The sequence below is a fragment of the Herpailurus yagouaroundi genome, unplaced genomic scaffold (genome assembly GCF_014898765.1).
Source record: "Herpailurus yagouaroundi ecotype Mexico unplaced genomic scaffold, PumYag 221, whole genome shotgun sequence".
In the NCBI taxonomy this organism is placed as follows: Eukaryota; Metazoa; Chordata; class Mammalia; order Carnivora; family Felidae; genus Herpailurus; species Herpailurus yagouaroundi.
The window spans coordinates 17,760,092-17,778,882 of record NW_024412452.1 but is presented as its reverse complement, the minus strand read 5'-3'; the positions used below and the strand labels follow the sequence as shown (position 1 = coordinate 17,778,882).

At 39.1% G+C, this 18,791-nt stretch overlaps 1 protein-coding gene across 1 annotated transcript in view; it reads right to left on the bottom strand.

Moving 5' to 3' along the window:
* Positions 1 to 12,638, bottom strand: part of RAB1A (RAB1A, member RAS oncogene family) — a 31,453-nt gene extending 18,815 nt beyond the window's left edge. Inside the window, exon 1 of the mRNA XM_040458253.1 lies at positions 12,399 to 12,638. Within this exon, the coding sequence (XP_040314187.1) occupies positions 12,399 to 12,421 (23 nt within the window). The 5' untranslated portion in view covers positions 12,422 to 12,638. The remainder of the gene's footprint in view (positions 1 to 12,398) is intronic.
* Between the last annotated feature and the right edge of the window lie 6,153 nt (positions 12,639 to 18,791).

The following is an 18,791-nucleotide window of genomic DNA, read 5'->3' as shown; positions in this document are numbered from 1 at the left end:
AAAAGCTATCTCCTGGGGCACCTGGGTGGCTCAGTCGATCATGCATCCAACTTTAGCTCAGGTCATGATCTCACGGTTTGTGGGGCTGGTTTGTGGGTTTGAGCCCCGTGTCAGGCTCTCTGCTGACAGCTTGGGGCCTGGAGCCTGCTTCAGATTCTGTTTCTCCCCCTCTCTCTGTTTCTCCTGTGGTCACACTCTGTCTCTCTCTCTCAAAAATAAACATTTAAAAAAAAATTTTTTTTTTCAACGTTTATTTATTTTTGGGACAGAGAGAGACAGAGCATGAACGGGGGAGGGGCAGAGAGAGAGGGAGACACAGAATCGGAAACAGGCTCCAGGCTCCGAGCCATCAGCCCAGAGCCTGACGCGGGGCTCGAACTCACGGACCGTGAGATCATGACCTGGCTGAAGTCGGACGCTTAACCGACTGCGCCACCCAGGCGCCCCAAAAAAATTTTTTTTAAGAAAAAGAAAAGCTAGCTGTTATTTTTTAAACATAAGAGACATATTTTGTGTTTTCTCAAGTTAAATCAACAAATCAGAAATCTTGCTGGAATCTACAAAATAAAGACTTAAAAGCTGCTTTTGAGGCACAAGTATTAGAGAAAACTCTTGAACTGCTTGAACTTATATTAACATGAGCAAAGATTACATTTTAATTTAAACAGGAGATAATTCAGTGAGAAAGCAAAGACAGTTAAGGTAGACTGACAGATTAAGGCTGGATAGAAAGAGACAGATTCAGGGAAATAAACAGCCTTTAACTAATGGGTGGTGGGGCATCAAAGATAACGGCGATTGAAAAAAAAAATTCTTTCACTATCTCCTGTAAGTCAATTCATGGTCTACTTCAGCAATCAATATTGGAAATTCTCTATTTCCATTATTTATGATCTGATTATAATCTTGATACCTCTGCCATTTTTGCATGCAAGCACTAACAGATAATTTTCTGTATTTTTAAAAAAGTCCCTATTGTGAGAACATGATTATACTTTAAAAAAGTTACAAAAACAAACTTTGGTTCAAAATTCTACTTAGGTAAAGTGTTTTCCTTCTCATGAAGTTACCACACTGTACATAAAATACGTAGTAAGGGATGAATCCACTTATGTCTGAATCTAAAATGCCACCGGGAGGGGCGCCTGGGTGGCTCAGCTGGTTAAGCTTATGTCATGATCTTGCCATTCCCAAGTTCCAGCCCCGAGTCAGGCTCTGTGCTGACAGCTCAAAGCCTGGAGCCTGCTTCAGTTTCGGTGTCTCCCTCTCTCTCTGCCCCACCCCCACTCATGCTCTCTCTGTCTCTCAAAAATAAATAAACATTAATAATAAAAATAAAATAAAATAAAATGCTACTGGGAATTCTAAAACCTGTAGAGACTGTTTATGTGAAACACTTGTGAAAAGATTACATTTTGTTTAGTATAATTCATTTCCCACTTTTGTTTTTAAAAAATGTTCACATACATAAAAGATTTGGGAGAAAATGGACACTTCTAAATTTTAGGATTACAACTGATACCTTCTTTACTTTTTTCACAGTCTGCAATAAATACATATTACTCTTATAACACAAAACAAATTATTTGAGAGGAAGAAAAGTTTTAACCAGAGGTTTTTTCCAAAGACTTAACACCTCTGCAAGTTCATCCAGCATTACTACCATAACATAAATGATTTCTAAATAGGTAGAGCACAGTCAAGATAGCACTGGCACATTCCCAATATAGCCACAAGTATATGAAGTCAATTTTTTGGATTAAATAAGAATAAACATTTTTCTTTTATGAAATAAAATTTAGATTACCAAACATAGGTCATATGTAAGAGAAAGCTGACTGACATTAACACAACTTTCAATATTCCACCCTCTGGAAACATACCAAGGAAGAAAAGACAAAAGCAAAACAATTGGCTACAATATAAAGTCGTTTTTATCCACACAGTACTCCCAAAATACAAACTTCATGTCACCTATATCTTAGAAAAGGCCTACTATTTTTAAAAGTTCAGTGGAAAGTAAATGTGTTTTTCATCCAGAGCAAATTCCCTTGAGAAAGGTAGAATGTTATTCTACCTTTTTTATAAATGTCATACTTGAAAATAACCTAAGCTCACATAAAAAATTTAAAACAAAATTATGACTATGATATTATGGCACAGTGGCCAAATTTTAATTCACTATTAAACTATACACTGTTCTATTACACTCTAGGGTATGGAATGATTAATAAAAACTTGGGCTGCAGTTAACTGTGTCTGACATCAACTTTTCTTCTTCACTTTTTTTTTTTAATGTTTTATTTTTGAGAGAGAGAGAGAGCACGCGCGCACACGCACACTTGAGCAGGGAAGGGGGAGGACAGAATCTGAAGCAGGCTCTGTGCTGACAGCAGAGAGCTCCATGTGGGACTAGAACCCAAGAACTGTGAGATCATGACCTGAGCCGAAGTCGGACGCTGAACAAACTGAACCACCCAGGTGCTCCCCTTCACTCATTTTAAGTATGCTCCACGGAAAACAATTCAAAATTGACCATCAGGCTGGAGAAAAGAGGTAAAAACTTTTAGTTCCTTCACATATTTCCATTGTTTGAATTTTATAAAGCACATATTACTTTGAAGACTAAACTACATAAAAAACAAAACAGGGGCACCAGGGTCCGACTCTTGTTTTCAGCTGGATCATGATCTCATAGTCTGGGAATTCAAGCCCTGCACAGGGTTCTGCACTGACAGTACGTTGTCTGCTTAGGACTCTTTCTTTCTCTCTCTCTCTCAATAAATAAACAAACAAACTTAAAAACAATAAAAAATAAATTTTCAGCTATGGACAAAAGCACTGTCAAAGTAATCATCAAGTATCTCAGAGTACAACAGTCTTTCTTCCAAATTTAACGAAACAGCCAAGCAATTTTTTAAAAATTGTCCCCATAAGCTATTCATAAAAGTACACGTTTTTCTTTGATATTTAGAGACAATAAATTAATTCTCCAGGTTCCATTTCAGCTCAGTTTAGAAGTGTTCCAAAAATTCAAAGTTGGAATTCTGAAAATGAAGGATACTTTGGTAGCTCTAAACAAAGCGGCAAGTCATACAAGAGGACAATAAAAGTAGATAGGTCTTACAACCTATGTAACCAGTATTTGCTGAAAAATATGCCAGGGAGGAGATGTAAATATCCTCTACTTCTTTTACCTTTCAAAGCCTGCACGGGTTTTAGAGCTGGAACAACCGGTATTTGAATTCAAGCTCCACCCTCTACCTTAGGTTTCTTGTCAGATTTAGAAAAAAATGCCTCTAAAACCTGTAGCACAGTATCTGGCACATTACAGAAGCACAATAAGTGGCAATTATTATTATTTTTCCTTCCTCCCTCCAAACCGCTAGGTAACCTGACGAAAACCTTTAAGAGCTTTGACAAAAACTTTAAAGCTATTTATCCAAACCCTCTGTTCAGATGATGGTGACAAAATACCACAGGAATTTACTAGTATAATCTAAAATAAAGGTTTAAAAATTACCAACTAACAGTTGTAAGTACTATGATCACACCAGTCACAACTCCCAAAGCCTAGCACACACAACATAGTAACATGGTCTGCAGCAAGGGTGCCCTCTCCAGCAAAAGAAAGGCAGTTCTCTGCTTCACTTGCTTTACTCACAGAAACACATCCATGACTTCCAAGGCCCCAAGTATAAATATTCAAGAATAGTCATGAGGGTAGAAAAACTGAGAATGGATACAATAATTGACTTCAAGCCTAAGGAAGCTTTAAATACCAACCCAAGATGTGAAAGAGAAAGTCAAAGACCATAATATGTACCTCGTAACATGTATTTCACAAACCTTTAACATTTTTAAAAACCTCTCTAATCATAAATTTTAAAAGACACTGACCACAAAAATGTTAGTCGCCTAATTAACTGGCTCAAATTTTAAATTTCTAGAGTTAACCACACATAGTAAGTTGGAAACCGCATACTAGGACTGTGAAATCACAGGCCCTTGAGTTAAAATTCCAATTCTGCTGCTTACTGAATGCCCTTAGGCAAGCCATTAAACTCTTCTCTGCCTTTGTTTCCACATCTGTAAACCTAGGACACTATTTCTTCACAGGACTGAAGGAAAGAATGTACATAAATAAAATTTCTGGCTATTGATGACAACTCAAATTGTTAGCTCTTGACTACATCCCAAGACTAGCATCAAGGGTTCTGGAGAGTCCTCCTCAGTACTCTGTTACTCTCCAGCTAAAGAAAACATAAGTAAAACTTCCTGTTAATGATAGAAATCATAGGCCCTTTCTCTAAATCTTCTGCATCACCTATTCTGCCATTCTATTTTTTAAAAGCATCACAAGATTTAATCTGTGATAATACTGTGATACCAATTATACTTGTTTGAGCATGAGACATTTTTTTTTTTAAGTTAACTTATTTATTTTGCAAAAGTGAAAAGCATGGATTGGGGAGGGGAAGAGAGAGAGAATCCCAAGGAGGCTCCATGCCACCAGCACAGAGCCTGACACACAGCCTCCATCCCACGAAGAGATCATGAGCAGAGCCGAGATCAAGAGCGGGACACTTAACCGATGCTTAACCTACTGAGCCACCCAGGTGCCCCCATGAGCCATCTTCTTAACAAATTGGTATGCACCTCCGAGCAGAGTCCATCTTTCACAATAAAAAAAAAAACCCCCCCCCCCCCATCCCCAACTCCTAGCATATTCTAATTAATGACAGAGAAAGGGCTGGCTGTTTTCTTTACCAAGCTTTCTTGTAAGGTGTGTGTGTGTGTGCATGCATATACACACACACATAGGTATGCATTTACTAGAAGATTTTTTTTAAATGTGTATTAAAATTGTTAAAGTAGACAAAAACAGACTAATTGGGTGATGAGTAATCATATGTGAGAAAAGCTTTAAAACTGAAACCACTGGCCATTTACAGTCTAATATCCCTTATTAAAATATACATGTCAAATAACATCTCTATAGCACTGTACAGTTTACTCTTAAGACTCAGAACTGAGGTGGTATTAATCACATTTTATAGAGAAAGAAACAGGCGAAAAACGCATAAATGACTTGCAGAGGTAAGTGTCAATCTGAACTTAAACCTAGGGTTTGTAACTCCAAATGCTGTTTTTTATCACACCATATTCCTTCAATGATGTATTTTACATACTCAGATGATAAAAACCTTAAGTCATACATATAAAACCTATCAGAATGAGTCAAAAGATTATGAACTAGTACACAGGACCTGACCAAATACAAAGTAAAGTGTGATTCACTGCTTAAATTAACTTAGAACATTTGTGTTGGTAGAAAATAAGTCAGCTTGGCTCAAAAAAGCATGGTAAATTTTACAGTTCAGACTTCATTAGCTTTAGTAAGTGATGAATCCAATTGGTCTTTATGAAGACAGGTGCTAGCCACCAATCTACAAATAAAGCACTAAATGATTATCCAGTGTGTATTTCACAAAGTTGCTTCAAATGTCCTTTTATAAACCTAGCTATTCGACTATTTGTATAAGTTTCATCAAACACTTAAGACTATATCACACTTGGCTAGGCATTATCCTAACTATATCCTTTACTGAGGTAGTAAAGATACTACAGAAATGATCTATTGTTCTTAATGCAAACACTAATGTTCTGTGAACTTCATGTGCCTGTTTCAAGGCTCTTGGAAACAACTCATATATTAGTAATTCAATGAGAAACAGAAAGGTAGCATTTAAAAAAAAAAAAGAAGGAAAGCACAGAATAGTTCATGAAAATAAAGCATACCCAAATAAATCTCACATTTTAAAGCTAATTAGCTCAATACCAGACTTTAAATTAAACTGAGTATAAACAGCATGCACTTTTATGCAAAATGTTTTAAGTATGTATGCACAAAGGGAGCATGTCCACAGATTTCATCAAATGCTCCTAGGAGTACATGACCATAATAAATGGGTTAAGAAAAACTGCTTTATATTTACCCAAAGAATACAAGAACACTAATTCAAAGGGATACATGTACACCTATGTTTATAGCAACATTATTTACCAGAACCAAGATATGAAAGCAGCCCAAGTGTCCATCGATTGATCCATGGACAAAAAAGATATGGGGTGTGTGTTTGTGTATATACACAATGGAATATTATTCAGACATAAAAAAGAATGAAATCTTCCCATTTGCAACAACATGGATGGAGCTAAAGCATATGATGCTAAGGGAAGTAAGTCAGAGAAAGACAAATACCTTACTTCACTCATATTTGAAATGTAAGAAACAAAATAAAAGGGAAAAAAAATGAGGAACAAATCAAGAAACAGGCTCTTAGTTATAGAGAACTGATGGTTACCAGAGAGGAGGGTGATGGAGCGTGGCTTAAATAAGCATGGGGATTAAGGAGTGAATTTGTGGTGATGAGCACCAGGTGATGTATGGAAGTGCTGAGCTCTTGCAGGTGTAATTGTACACCTGAAACTAATATAACAATATATGTTAACGGGAATTAAAAAACAAAACAAAAAAAGAATAACTGCCCTAAATCAAGTTATTGGAAAATATCTATAGGCAGAGTGAAAAAAACAAAGAATAATTCCATTTAAGTACTATTGTTATTCAAAGGAAATATATTCAGACAAGTTCAATCTATCACTGTTCATAGAAAACTTCAATTACATAATTTATGTAATTGCTCACTAGTTTGAAGCACAGACTGCAAAAAAAAATGCCCCTGAAGCCAGGTGGCTGGCACATAGTAAGCCCTCGTTAAATAGTAGCTTCTGTCAAAAAAAAAAAAAAATGATGTTTCCAAAGAATGGTCCCCCTTATAAACAAAGGCGTTTACATGAACACCACCTGTCAGAATTAGGAAATCTACAAACAGGGAACAGTGTAAACTTAATCGGAACCTATCACAACCTTGGATTTAATAAAGCAGAGTGCTCCTAGCAACTGAGCCAACCAGTCACAGAACTACCAAGGAACACTTCATTTCCTACTCCTCCTCTGTACCCCATTTCTCAACAAACCAACACTTTTTCTCTCACTCCTCAGGACTATTATTTTTTTCCAAATATCACCCCACATTACCCTTTTATTTATTATCTGAAACAAAGAGCAGTTTGAAAGAAACGCCAAGACCTAGGTGTTCTTCCCTAAATACTATTCTAGACATCAAAAAAAGCAATCTCAGCTCCACCTTCTACAGGAAAAGAGAGGAGTAGTCTGACCATGCCTCTCTCCTTGGTGGGGGAAGGGGGGAGGCATTTTGCCTCTTTTACTGAAACTCCAAAGTTGAGCTCAGACAGTGGTAAAAAGCTGATAAGCTACATATCTAAAATACCTCATGCATTGGCATTCTATATCCATTTTTAGTTTATTTTCATCTTAAAACACTCAAAGTATTTTTTAGCAAACCTTAAATCTCAGAAACCTTAAAAAGCATTTAACTTGACCTTAAATATTTTCATACATTAGAAAGAGACAAGAATAGATAACATTAGCAAAAAAAAAAAAGCTATTAATTATCAAAAATGAAACTTTACTACAATGGCAAATAGTAAAACTATCCTAAACATATAGTCAAAGGTTGCCAAGGAAAGAAATACATGCACACAAAGGATTGCTAGTAGGATGTGAATATAACAAAATGGTAGCACATAGATAAATTACTAAGACTGCTTTCAGAATAAAAAAGACTGAAATATCCAAGAAACAAAATTACTCAGAAAGCAAAATTCTCTTTAAAAGTCAACTAAAGTGTTTTCAAGAGACCACTGGATTCTGAAGCTCTTTCATCTTTTAATATTTTTAAAAAATTTTTATTTGGAATATGTAAGAAACTGTCAAAAATTCTCATTTTAACTTAATGATGAAAAAAATATTAAATGCCAAATTTCAGTTCTCTTCAAATGACCTGACAAGATCATATATTCACACAAAACTCTTAAGAGTCATGCTGTAGATTCTACATAGCTGCCGGAAACACACTCCCCAAAAAATCACACATGCTGATTCTCTACAGAAATTAAGAAAGTATATTCTGGATGGTGAGAATACTGGTTATTTTTCTTCTTTAAACTTTTCTGAATTTTTCAAACCATTATCAACACCACCCAAAACTCATCAAGACAACCAAAAAAAGGCAACTTACTTTAGTTGATTTCTTTTCTTTTTTTAAAAAGAATTTTTTTTCAACGTTTATTTATTTTTGGGACAGAGAGAGACAGAGCATGAACGGGGGAGGAGCAGAGAGAGAGGGAGACAGAGAATCGGTAACAGGCTCCAGGCTCTGAGCCATCAGCCCAGAGCCTGACGCGGGGCTCGAACTCCCGGACCGCGAGATCGTGACCTGGCTGAAGTCGGACGCTTAACCGACTGCGCCACCCAGGCGCCCCTAGTTGATTTCTTTTTTAATAAAAAAAGTGCTAAAAAAAAAAAAAAGTGTATGAAAGCCAATTATGACATACTTATTATTGTCAGATAACAAAACATATTAAGTTGCTTTTACTTTCAAACTCTTATGTTAAAAGTGCAGGCAGAAAAAAAAAAGAAAGAAAGAAAAAGGCAAATGTTCATTAAGTCTACTATTATTAGTCTCCTGTTAGAAGAGCAAAGTTTGAAAGACTGATTAATTCCTGGGCCATGATCTCAAACATCATTCGGAAGCCGTGTTAAAACATAAACAAGGCATTTACTATAAAACTTTTTTTTTTTTAATGTTTATTTATTTTTGAGACAGAGAGAGACAGAGCATGAAGGGGGAGGAGCAGAGAGAGAGAGGGAGACACAGAATCTGAAGCAGGCTCCAGGCTCTGAGCAGTCAGCACAGAGCCGGATGCAGGGCTCGAACTCACGGACCGTGAGATCATGACCTGAGCCGAAGTCGGACGCTTAACCGACTGAGCCACCCAGGGTCCCCACTATAAAATTTTTCTACATTAAAGAACTACAGGTGATCCAAGAAGATGACTATAGTCCTTCCTATTGTAGTTAATTGGTATATCCATGATAAGTACCCACACTTTATTCTTAACACACTCCTTACAGATGAAGTAGCCAATATGGTTTTCTTGACACTAAAAAATCCACCAAAAGCTTATGGATTAGAGAAAAATGTTTCTGGTATGACAATAATGCTAAGTATTTCTTAACCAGTGTGCTGAAATAATCACTGCCTGCTTCACCACCTAGCTCAAAAAATCTTCAGATCTCCAGAAAAAAGAAGAATTTTATCTTTTCACCTACTTTTCCCACTATTGAGATTCCACTTCCAGTTGCTTTTTCTTGTTTGTACTTGAAATTCACAAATCAGTCATTACCCTTAACTTCTACCATAAAGATAACCCAGGGTTGTCATTTCTCCCATATTAGCCAAATAATGTAGAAAGTAGTCAAAGGGACAGCTTAAAATTTAATCTTTGGCTGCTATATTTCTCATTCTCCTCCTCCCAAACCAAGTTTACAACTAAAAGATCATAAAGTAAAAGCATTCAGTAAAAAAGCTACCAACAGGCAATCTTATATGTCGATCAATAATCTAAAAAAACCCTGTTCCTTCTGAGAGAACCAAATTTTTTCTTTTATCAAGAACCCATTTTCATTTTACCAAATTCAGTGGCACCCATGAAGCAGATTTTAAAAGTTTCTAAAAGGAATAAGATAAATTAGATGATAAACCAAAAACAAGGAATATTTAGAGAGCACTTTTAAACATTATCTAGTGTTCTACCCTTTCACATCAACATATGTGTATGCCAAAATACACACGTATTGTAACGTATATTATACCTAACATATACGGCTATAAGTATAAGCTATTAAGACAACACCATAGAATTGTGAAAGCACTCACCCATTAAAAGTTTTAATTTAAGAAAAAATAAAAGATTTTAAAGTTTAGAACAGGTACTAAAGTAAATAGACGTATAAGAATTTTTGTTCTTTTCTCTATTTTCCGATTTTTCACTAACTACTTTTATGATGGTTAACTTCATTAAAGACAAAAAGAAAAAACGCAAGTCACATTGTTAAAAATCTGCTTGCTGCTTGCCCTTGTGACCTTCCCTAATAAAATACCCATCACCTCCTCTCCAAGTAATTTTCACTAATGCTCTTCAAAGGTTTTCCCAACTCCTATTTTATTAGACACAGTCTAGACTAGAAGTATAATTGGCCAGTTACGGGCATACTCGATAGCAGAAAAAGCATAAAAATGACTTCTGGGTTTGATCCTGTTGAGATCATTAACGGATGGTTTGGCACTTACTTAAGAATTACTATCATTGCCATTTACTAGCCATTTTCCTTTCTTCCCCCTTGAAAAATCCTCCCCACTCCCTAGAGCTTCTCTAAATCTACTGCTAATAATTCTCTCACAAGCCTCTTTTCTATAAATTCTTCCTGAACCCAACTGCCCAACCACAACCCTCCACCCTCCCGTGAACTCTTGTTGCTCCTATCCATGCTGCACATCTGGAATGAACTCTACTGGCATTTACCAAACTATTTTCTATACTCCATTATAAACTCCTTAAGGGTAAGGATTATATTCCTAAATCCTAGCACTACTAGAATGTCACACATGATAATGACATGACACACACCACCTGGAGTGCTCTTCTTTTGCATACACTTGAATCTCACAACTACCCTGATAGGAATACTGACTGCTATCCTATTTTATAGAAGGAGAAACAAATTCAGAGGCCAAATAATTTGTCATGGTTCTGTTAAACTAATCTTCAAAATCTATTTATAGTACTAAATATATTCAGCAAATAGAAGGAACTCCCCTAATGGACAAGGTTTACAAGTCTCCATAAAGTGACAAATCCATGTACTTTATTGTTGCTAGGAAAACCACCAAATTAGGAACCTCAAGTTCAACTCTCCCTAATTGTGCAAAACCAACTTTGTCCTAGGAGTCTGATAAAGAAATTAAAAACTGCCAACATAGCAAACATGGCACTATGGGAACACGATCCTCAATTTCTTAAAGTATATAAAATTTTAATGAAATAGAATGGCTTCTGTTTAGTGCAAAAGGGGACATTTCAGCATCAAACCACCGTATTACAAAACTTGAAGTCAGAATGCATTTTGCAAGAACCATGTGACACACACATGACAGTCAGCTAAACTGATGGGTAGACCTTTTAGGGGAACTGTTTAGCACTAACTGACCAAAGAAGCAAATAAAGTCAACTTTTAAAATACTTACTTTTGCTTAAAAAAAAAAAAAAAATTCCCTCTCTACCCCAAAGCCTTCTGATGCTGAAGAACACCAATTAAATCTCCTCCATTCATTAATTTATATATGTAAGCTGAAGGAGGACTTTTTTTTTAAGGGCCATTAAAGACAGCCCAAAGAAATCTTCCCAAGAAAAGTGAACACCAGTTCCCAGGAAAGGTGCCAGGTGTGTCACATATGCTGTGGTGACTTCTTGAGTAAGAAAAAGAAATGCATTAACTTTTCATGACACGTCATGGAACCTCATTCCCTATCTTCGAGCATTCAAGAAGGTAATCCAAAACCTACAGATCATAGAGCCCATTCGTTTCTCTTTCAACTTGACAGCAGTCTTCCTTTAGTTTGATAACATCAGAAAAATGTTCCTACGTCTTAGTTGTTTTTCTTTTCTCGACCTACACAAGACAAAATGACTTCAGTGTCCTCTAAAAAAAAAAAAAAAAAAAAAAAGGCAATGGGCCCCGTGATTTTTTAAAAAACCCCAGGGAATAAGTTAAAAAAAAAAAAAAAAAACTAAACTAAAAATGTAAAATAAAATCTCTTCTCACCATCTACTCATTCCCCTCAATCCCACGCAGTGGGAAAAGCATCCATATTACCTGCAGCCTGGCCGGGAGAGTGAAAGAAAGAGCCAACAAGCTCAAGATTTACAAGTAAAGCAGGTTTCCACCCTGACGATTCTGACAGCTCCGCAGAGTGCGGGCGCAGGGTCTGACAGTGCCCTCTAGGACAGCTCTCCCAGTCTATCCTCTCCCCCCTTAAAAATAAGTCTTCCTTCAAAAGTCACTGCCTCTGCGAGAAACTACCCCCCTTCCCGCCGCCCCACCACCGACTCCCAAACTCCCCAACCCCCTCAACAGACTATTCCTCTGCACCGGCCCGGCACTGAGGGCTTCCAACCAGACCCGGTCCAGGCCCGGGCGGCTCACCCCTCCGACCCGACCCCTCCCCCCGGCCACCCCTCTTCCGTCAGACAATGGGGCCCGACTCCGGGCCACCAGCATCTCCTGCCTTACCACCCTCACCTCACCCTGGCCGAGGCCCTCACTCCCGCCTCAGCCCTCTTCGCCCCTCTTAAGCTTTTCCAAGCAGGCCCACGGACCCAGCCGACCGGTGCTCTCCTGCACTCACTATTCGGGATTCATGCTGGACATGTCACTGCAGCTGCCGCCGCCGCCACCGCCGCCCTTGCTGCTGCAGCCGCCGCCCTGACTCTCCGCGCCACGGGTAATCGAGGGAAAGGAATGAGATAGGCTGTTCCGGGAGAGCAAACGTCTTCCCCCACTCCGTCCCCTAAGAACACAATCAGCAGCCGCCGCCACTCAGCTATCGCTTCCACCCAAAATGGCCGCTGGCGAACCAGGAAATAGGAAAGCCTTAGACCGAGGGGTCTTTACACAGCCCAAAGGGCGGCCGCACCGCGTGGCACGCCGGGAAAGAGAGTTCGAACCCACAGCGGGAGCTGGAGACGGACGGTGCGGTGTGTCAACCAGGACTCAACTTCCCGCCAAACCCCGCGCCTCTGGTGCATGCGTACTTGAGAGCTTGTCGCTCGCCCCATTCCCCACTCTCTCACCTCCCCACCCTCTTGCCCCTCCCTGGTCCCCGCCCCGCTGACTCGCTGGCTTGGACTTCGCTCGGACTCCCCCTAGCGGATTGGCTAAGACCGAGCGGCCCTGGTGATGTCATCAGTGAGACGTGGCAGCCGGACGAGTCAGCCCCCCAAGGGGGAGGGGGAGGGGAGGGACAGAGGGCGGTGCCGGCCAAGGCTGGAGGATGAGGGTGGGGGGTGATCTGGGGACTCCCAAAGGTGAGGAGAGAAGGGTAGAAACCAGAGGGACTGCTTTAGAGCGGAGGCTGCGAGGACGGGCAAGCTGCAGGACCTGCCTGGCGGGTCCGCCTGGCGGGTCCTTCCGCCTATGCGCCTTTTGCTGGCCTGACCAGCCTGAGGCTGGAGCTTTCCAGTTGATCCCAGGACGTCCGCGTTAAGGACGGAAGAGGAATTGAGGGGCCTCTGTTCACAACTTCGGGCCTATGGAGAACACGGAGCCGTTCTTTCAGTTCACTTCCTCACTCACCCAACCTTACTGGGTCTGTTTATCGTCTAGTGTTGGTTGCAGACACTATTTTCTTTTTTCATGTCTTACCATTTCCTTTACACCCCGGCTCTGATCACCTCAGCCTGGATGTTACAGTAGCCTCCAAGTGGACTCCCTCTATCTCTTCTTTGTCCCAGACATTTGCAAACGCAGCCAGATTTATCTTCCTGAAACAGCAGTTCCATAACAAACCCTTAATTTTCTTTTTTTTTTTAATTTATATATGAAATTTATTGTCAAATTGGTTTCCATACAACACCCAGTGCTCATCCCTAAAGGTGCCCTCCTCAATACCCATCACCCACCCTCTCCTCCCTCCCACCCCCCCATCAACCCTCAGTTTGCTCTCAGTTCTCAACATTCTCTTATGCTTTGGCTCTCTCCCACTCTAACATCTTTTTTTTTTTTTTCCTTCCCCTCCCCCATGGGTTCCTGTTAAGTTTCTCAGGATCCACATAAGAGTGAAACCATATGGTATCTGTCTTTCTCTGTATGGCTTATTTCTCTTAGCATCACACTCTCCAGTTCCATCCACGTTGCTACAAAAGGCCATATTTCATTTTTTCTCATTGCCACGTAGTATTCCATAGTGTATATAAACCGCAATTTCTTTATCCATTCATCAGTTGATGGACATTTAGGCTCTTTCCATAATTTGGCTATTGTTGAGAGTGCTGCTATGAACATTGGGGTACAAGTGCCCCTATGCATCAGTACTCCTGTATCCCTTGGGTAAATTCCTAGCAGTGCTATTGCTGGGTCATAGGGTAGGTCTATTTTTAATTTTCTGAGGAACCTCCACACTGCTTTCCAGAGCGGCTGCACCAATTTGCATTCCCACCAACAGTGCAAGAGGGTTCCCGTTTCTCCACATCCTCTCCAGCATCTATAGTCTCCTGATTTGTTCATTTTGGCCACTCTGACTGGCGTGAGGTGATACCTGAGTGTGGTTTTGATTTGTATTTCCCTGATAAGGAGCGACGCTGCACATCTTTTCATGTGCCTGTTGGCCATCCGGATGTCTTCTTTAGAGAAGTGTCTATTCATGTTTTCTGCCCATTTCTTCACTGGGTTATTTGCTTTTCGGGTGTGGAGTTTGGTGAGCTCTTTATAGATTTTGGATACTAGCCCTTTGTCCGATATGTCATTTGCAAATATCTTTTCCCATTCCGTTGGTTGCCTTTTAGTTTTGTTGGTTGTTTCCTTTGCTGTGCAGAAGCTTTTTATCTTCATAAGGTCCCAGTAATTCACTTTTGCTTTTAATTCCCTTGCCTTTGGGGATGTGTCGAATAAGAGATTGCTACGGCTGAGGTCAGAGAGGTCTTTTCCTGCTTTCTCCTCTAAGGTTTTGATGGTTTCCTGTCTCACATTCAGGTCCTTGATCCATTTTGAGTTTATTTTTGTGAATGGTGTGAGAAAGTGGTCTAGTTTCAAGCTTCTGCATGTTGCTGTCCAGTTCTCCCAGCACCATTTGTTAAAGAGACTGTCTTTTTTCCATTGGATGTTCTTTCCTGCTTTGTCAAAGATGAGTTGGCCATACGTTTGTGGGTCTAGTTCTGGGGTTTCTATTCTATTCCATTGGTCTATGTGTCTGTTTTTGTGCCAATACCATGCTGTCTTGATGATGACAGCTTTGTAGTAGAGGCTAAAGTCTGGGATTGTGATGCCTCCTGCTTTGGTCTTCTTCTTCAAAATTACTTTGGCTATTCGGGGCCTTTTGTGGTTCCATATGAATTTTAGGATTGTTTGTTCTAGTTTTGAGAAGAATGCTGGTGCAATTTTGATTGGGATTGCATTGAATGTGTAGATAGCTTTGGGTAGTATTGACATTTTGACAATATTTATTCTTCCAATCCATGAGCAGGGAATGTCTTTCCATTTCTTTAAATCTTCTTCAATTACCTTCATAAGCTTTCTATAGTTTTCAGCATACAGATCCTTTACATCTTTGGTTAGATTTATTCCTAGGTATTTTATGCTTCTTGGTGCAATTGTGAATGGGATCAGTTTCCTTATTTGTCTTTCTGTTGCTTCATTGTTGGTGTATAAGAGTGCAACTGATTTCTGTACATTGATTTTGTATCCTGCAACTTTGCTGAATTCATGTATCAGTTCTAGCAGACTTTTGGTGGAGTCTATCGGATTTTCCATGTATAATATCATGTCATCTGCAAAAAGCGAAAGCTTGACTTCATCTTTGCCAATTTTGATGCCTTTGATTTCCTTTTGTTGTCTGATTGCTGATGCTAGAACTTCCAGCACTATGTTAAACAACAGCGGTGAGAGTGGGCATCCCTGTCGTGTTCCTGATCTCAGGGAAAAAGCTCTCAATTTTTCCCCGTTGAGGATGATGTTAGCTGTGGGATTTTCATAAATGGCTTTTATGATCTTTAAGTATGTTCCTTCTATCCCGACTTTCCCAAGGGTTTTTATTAAGAAAGGGTGCTGGATTTTGTCAAAGGCCTTTTCTGCATCGATTGACAGGATCATATGGTTTTTCTCTTTTTTTTTGTTAATGTGATGTATCACATTGATTGATTTGCGAATGTTGAACCAGCCCTGCATCCCAGGAATGAATCCCACTTGATCATGGTGAATAATTCTTTTTATATGCCGTTGAATTCGATTTGCTAGTATCTTATTGAGAATTTTTGCATCCATATTCATCAGGGATATTGGCCTGTAGTTCTCTTTTTTGACTGGGTCTCTGTCTGGTTTAGGAATCAAAGTAATACTGGCTTCATAGAATGAGTCTGGAAGTTTTCCTTCCCTTTCTATTTCTTGGAATAGCTTGAGAAGGATAGGTATTATCTCTGCTTTAAACGTCTGGTAGAACTCCCCTGGGAAGCCATCTGATCCTGGACTCTTATTTGTTGGGAGATTTTTGATAACCGATTCAATTTCTTCGCTGGTTATGGGTCTGTTCAAGCATTCTATTTCCTCCTGATTGAGTTTTGGAAGAGTGTGGGTGTTCAGGAATTTGTCCATTGCTTCCAGGTTGTCCAATTTGTTGGCACATAATTTTTCATAGTATTCCCTGATAATTGTTTGTATCTCTGAGGGATTGGTTGTAATAATTCCATTTTCATTCATGATTTTATCTTTTGGGTCATCTCCCTTTTCTTTTTGAGAAGCCTGGCTAGAGGACAAACCCTTAATTTTCAATGGTTCCACTTTTCGTGGATGCGATGCAGCCCAAAGTCAGCCAGAAATTCAAGGTCTTCCTGCTCTGGCCCAAGGCTTCAGGTTGAACTGTAATTTTAGTTGTTATTTAATGCTGAGCTGTTCTGCAAGATAGAAAAATAATAAGCGATGGAAACATGCAATTCATCACTACATAATGCCTAGAAACTCTGGGAGTAATATTAACATTTTAAAAACCTAACAGTCTTAACTCTTTAATCAGCTCAGGAATTTAAATCTCCACTAAACTTTAACATATTATCTTGGGTTATTTAATTGCAAAGGGCATAGTATAATACATTGTCCAAAGTTTATCTTCCAACTTGTTCTAAGAACCAAGAAAATTATCTCCCAAGAGCGATTGCAAAATCACTTTAAATTCCCATGACACCGTAATACAGAAGGAAGGCAGTTCTTATTACCCACTTACTAACTATACCCCTTAGCCCCAAAATTCTGCCATGTGCCTCAGCTGACAACCTCATCAAATAGCACACTAGAGTTCCTTCACATCATACTGGCTTCAGAAATGAACATGGTGGCCACACCAGCAGAAAGAAGTACCTTGAACTGATAGACCTCAAAAAAAAAAAAAAAAAGTTTATTACCCTGGACTCTTGTCCTTTCTTGCTTATTGTGATTTCACAGAAGAACAACTGCAAAGAACTTATCCTGAACTAAAAATAGTTTTTAACCTGCCCCTTCCCTTGGAAGTATACCCCTAAACTTCCTTTAATTATCTATTTCCTTTCCCAACAAAGAGTTACTTCCTACTTACTTTTAACTTCAGTGAGAGAGTAGTCGTGAGAATTAAATAAAACAGTATAAAGCATATAACACTATGACTATGGGTTACTTAGCCCTACCTTTCTCCTTCCTTTAACTCCCTTGGAACTTTTAAGTGCATGTGCTGTACACTAAGAACAAAACATCTCATATCTCAGTTATGATGGTGTGATATGCAAGGAGATCAGAGACAGCTTAACCTGGGATTGGTGGGTGGTTGTTTCCTACCCACTAGCAAAACTTAAGTCACTTACATTAAGACTTCGTTGGGGCACCTGGGTGGCTCAGTTGGTTAAGTGTCCAACTTTGGCTCAGGTCATGATCTCATGGTTTGTGAGTTCGAGCCCCGCGTGGGGCTCCGTGCTGACAGCTCAGAGCCTGGAGCCTGCTTTGGATTCTGTGTCTCCCTCTCTCTCTGACCCTTCCCTGCTCATGCTCTGTCGTTCTATCTTACAAAAATAAATAAACATTCAAAAAAATTAAAAAAAAAAAAACTTCCTTCCCAAACTTAGAGTGTCCGTCTTGCTGATTCAAACTTCAATATATTTTATGTTTAGGTGTTTAAGAGTAACTGCTTTGGTAGCTCAGATTAAGAAGTCAGAATAATTCATTAAACTAGCGTGTACCCTGTCAACTGCCCCACTGCTGAATCAGAATTCTCCTAGGCCTATTTGTCCATTTATTCTTTGGCTCATTCTTTTCTTCCTTTATTTTTTCTTTCCTTCCTTCCTTTCTTCTGGTCTTCCTTTCTTTCCCTTTTCTTCGCCTTTTCGTTTATCAAATATTTGTGACCTGGCACATAATGAATGCGTTTGGAACTTGTGCTTGGAACCATGAGCAATGCAAAGGTGAATGATTATAGCTCTCTGCCTGCAAGATTACAACCCAGTGAAAGAAAGATGTGTACACAAATGAAGCCTATGGGGGAAATGCTATTTAAATGATATAAGGTGTATAAGGACAAAAAAAAAAAAAAAAACAGACCACTGATTGCCAGGAACTAGGAATGGGAGGAGGGAATTGTCTACAAAGAGACACAGGAAACTTTTTGGTTTCACTAAAATACTCTATAACTTCATTGTGGTAATGATAAGTTACTCAACTATGTATGCTTGTCAAAACTCATAGAAATATACACTTTAAAAGGGGTGAATTTTTCTGTGTATAAATTATATCTCAGTTATGAACCTGACTTTCAAAAAAATTATAGAAGCTGAAAGTACAGAGGAAGGAAACAATTCTGACTCAGACTATTAGGAATGTTTTCATGAAGAAGGTGACATTTGAATCAGGCCTCGAAAAAAATAAAATACTGGTTATTGGCAGAAATGGGGGAGAGGGAGCCATTTATCCTAGAATGACAAAAGAACGTGAGCATAACCCTAGAAGTGTGAAGATGCACATGTTTAAGAAATAGAAATCACAGTTTCCATGGTAGAAAAGGGAGGAGGTGTTT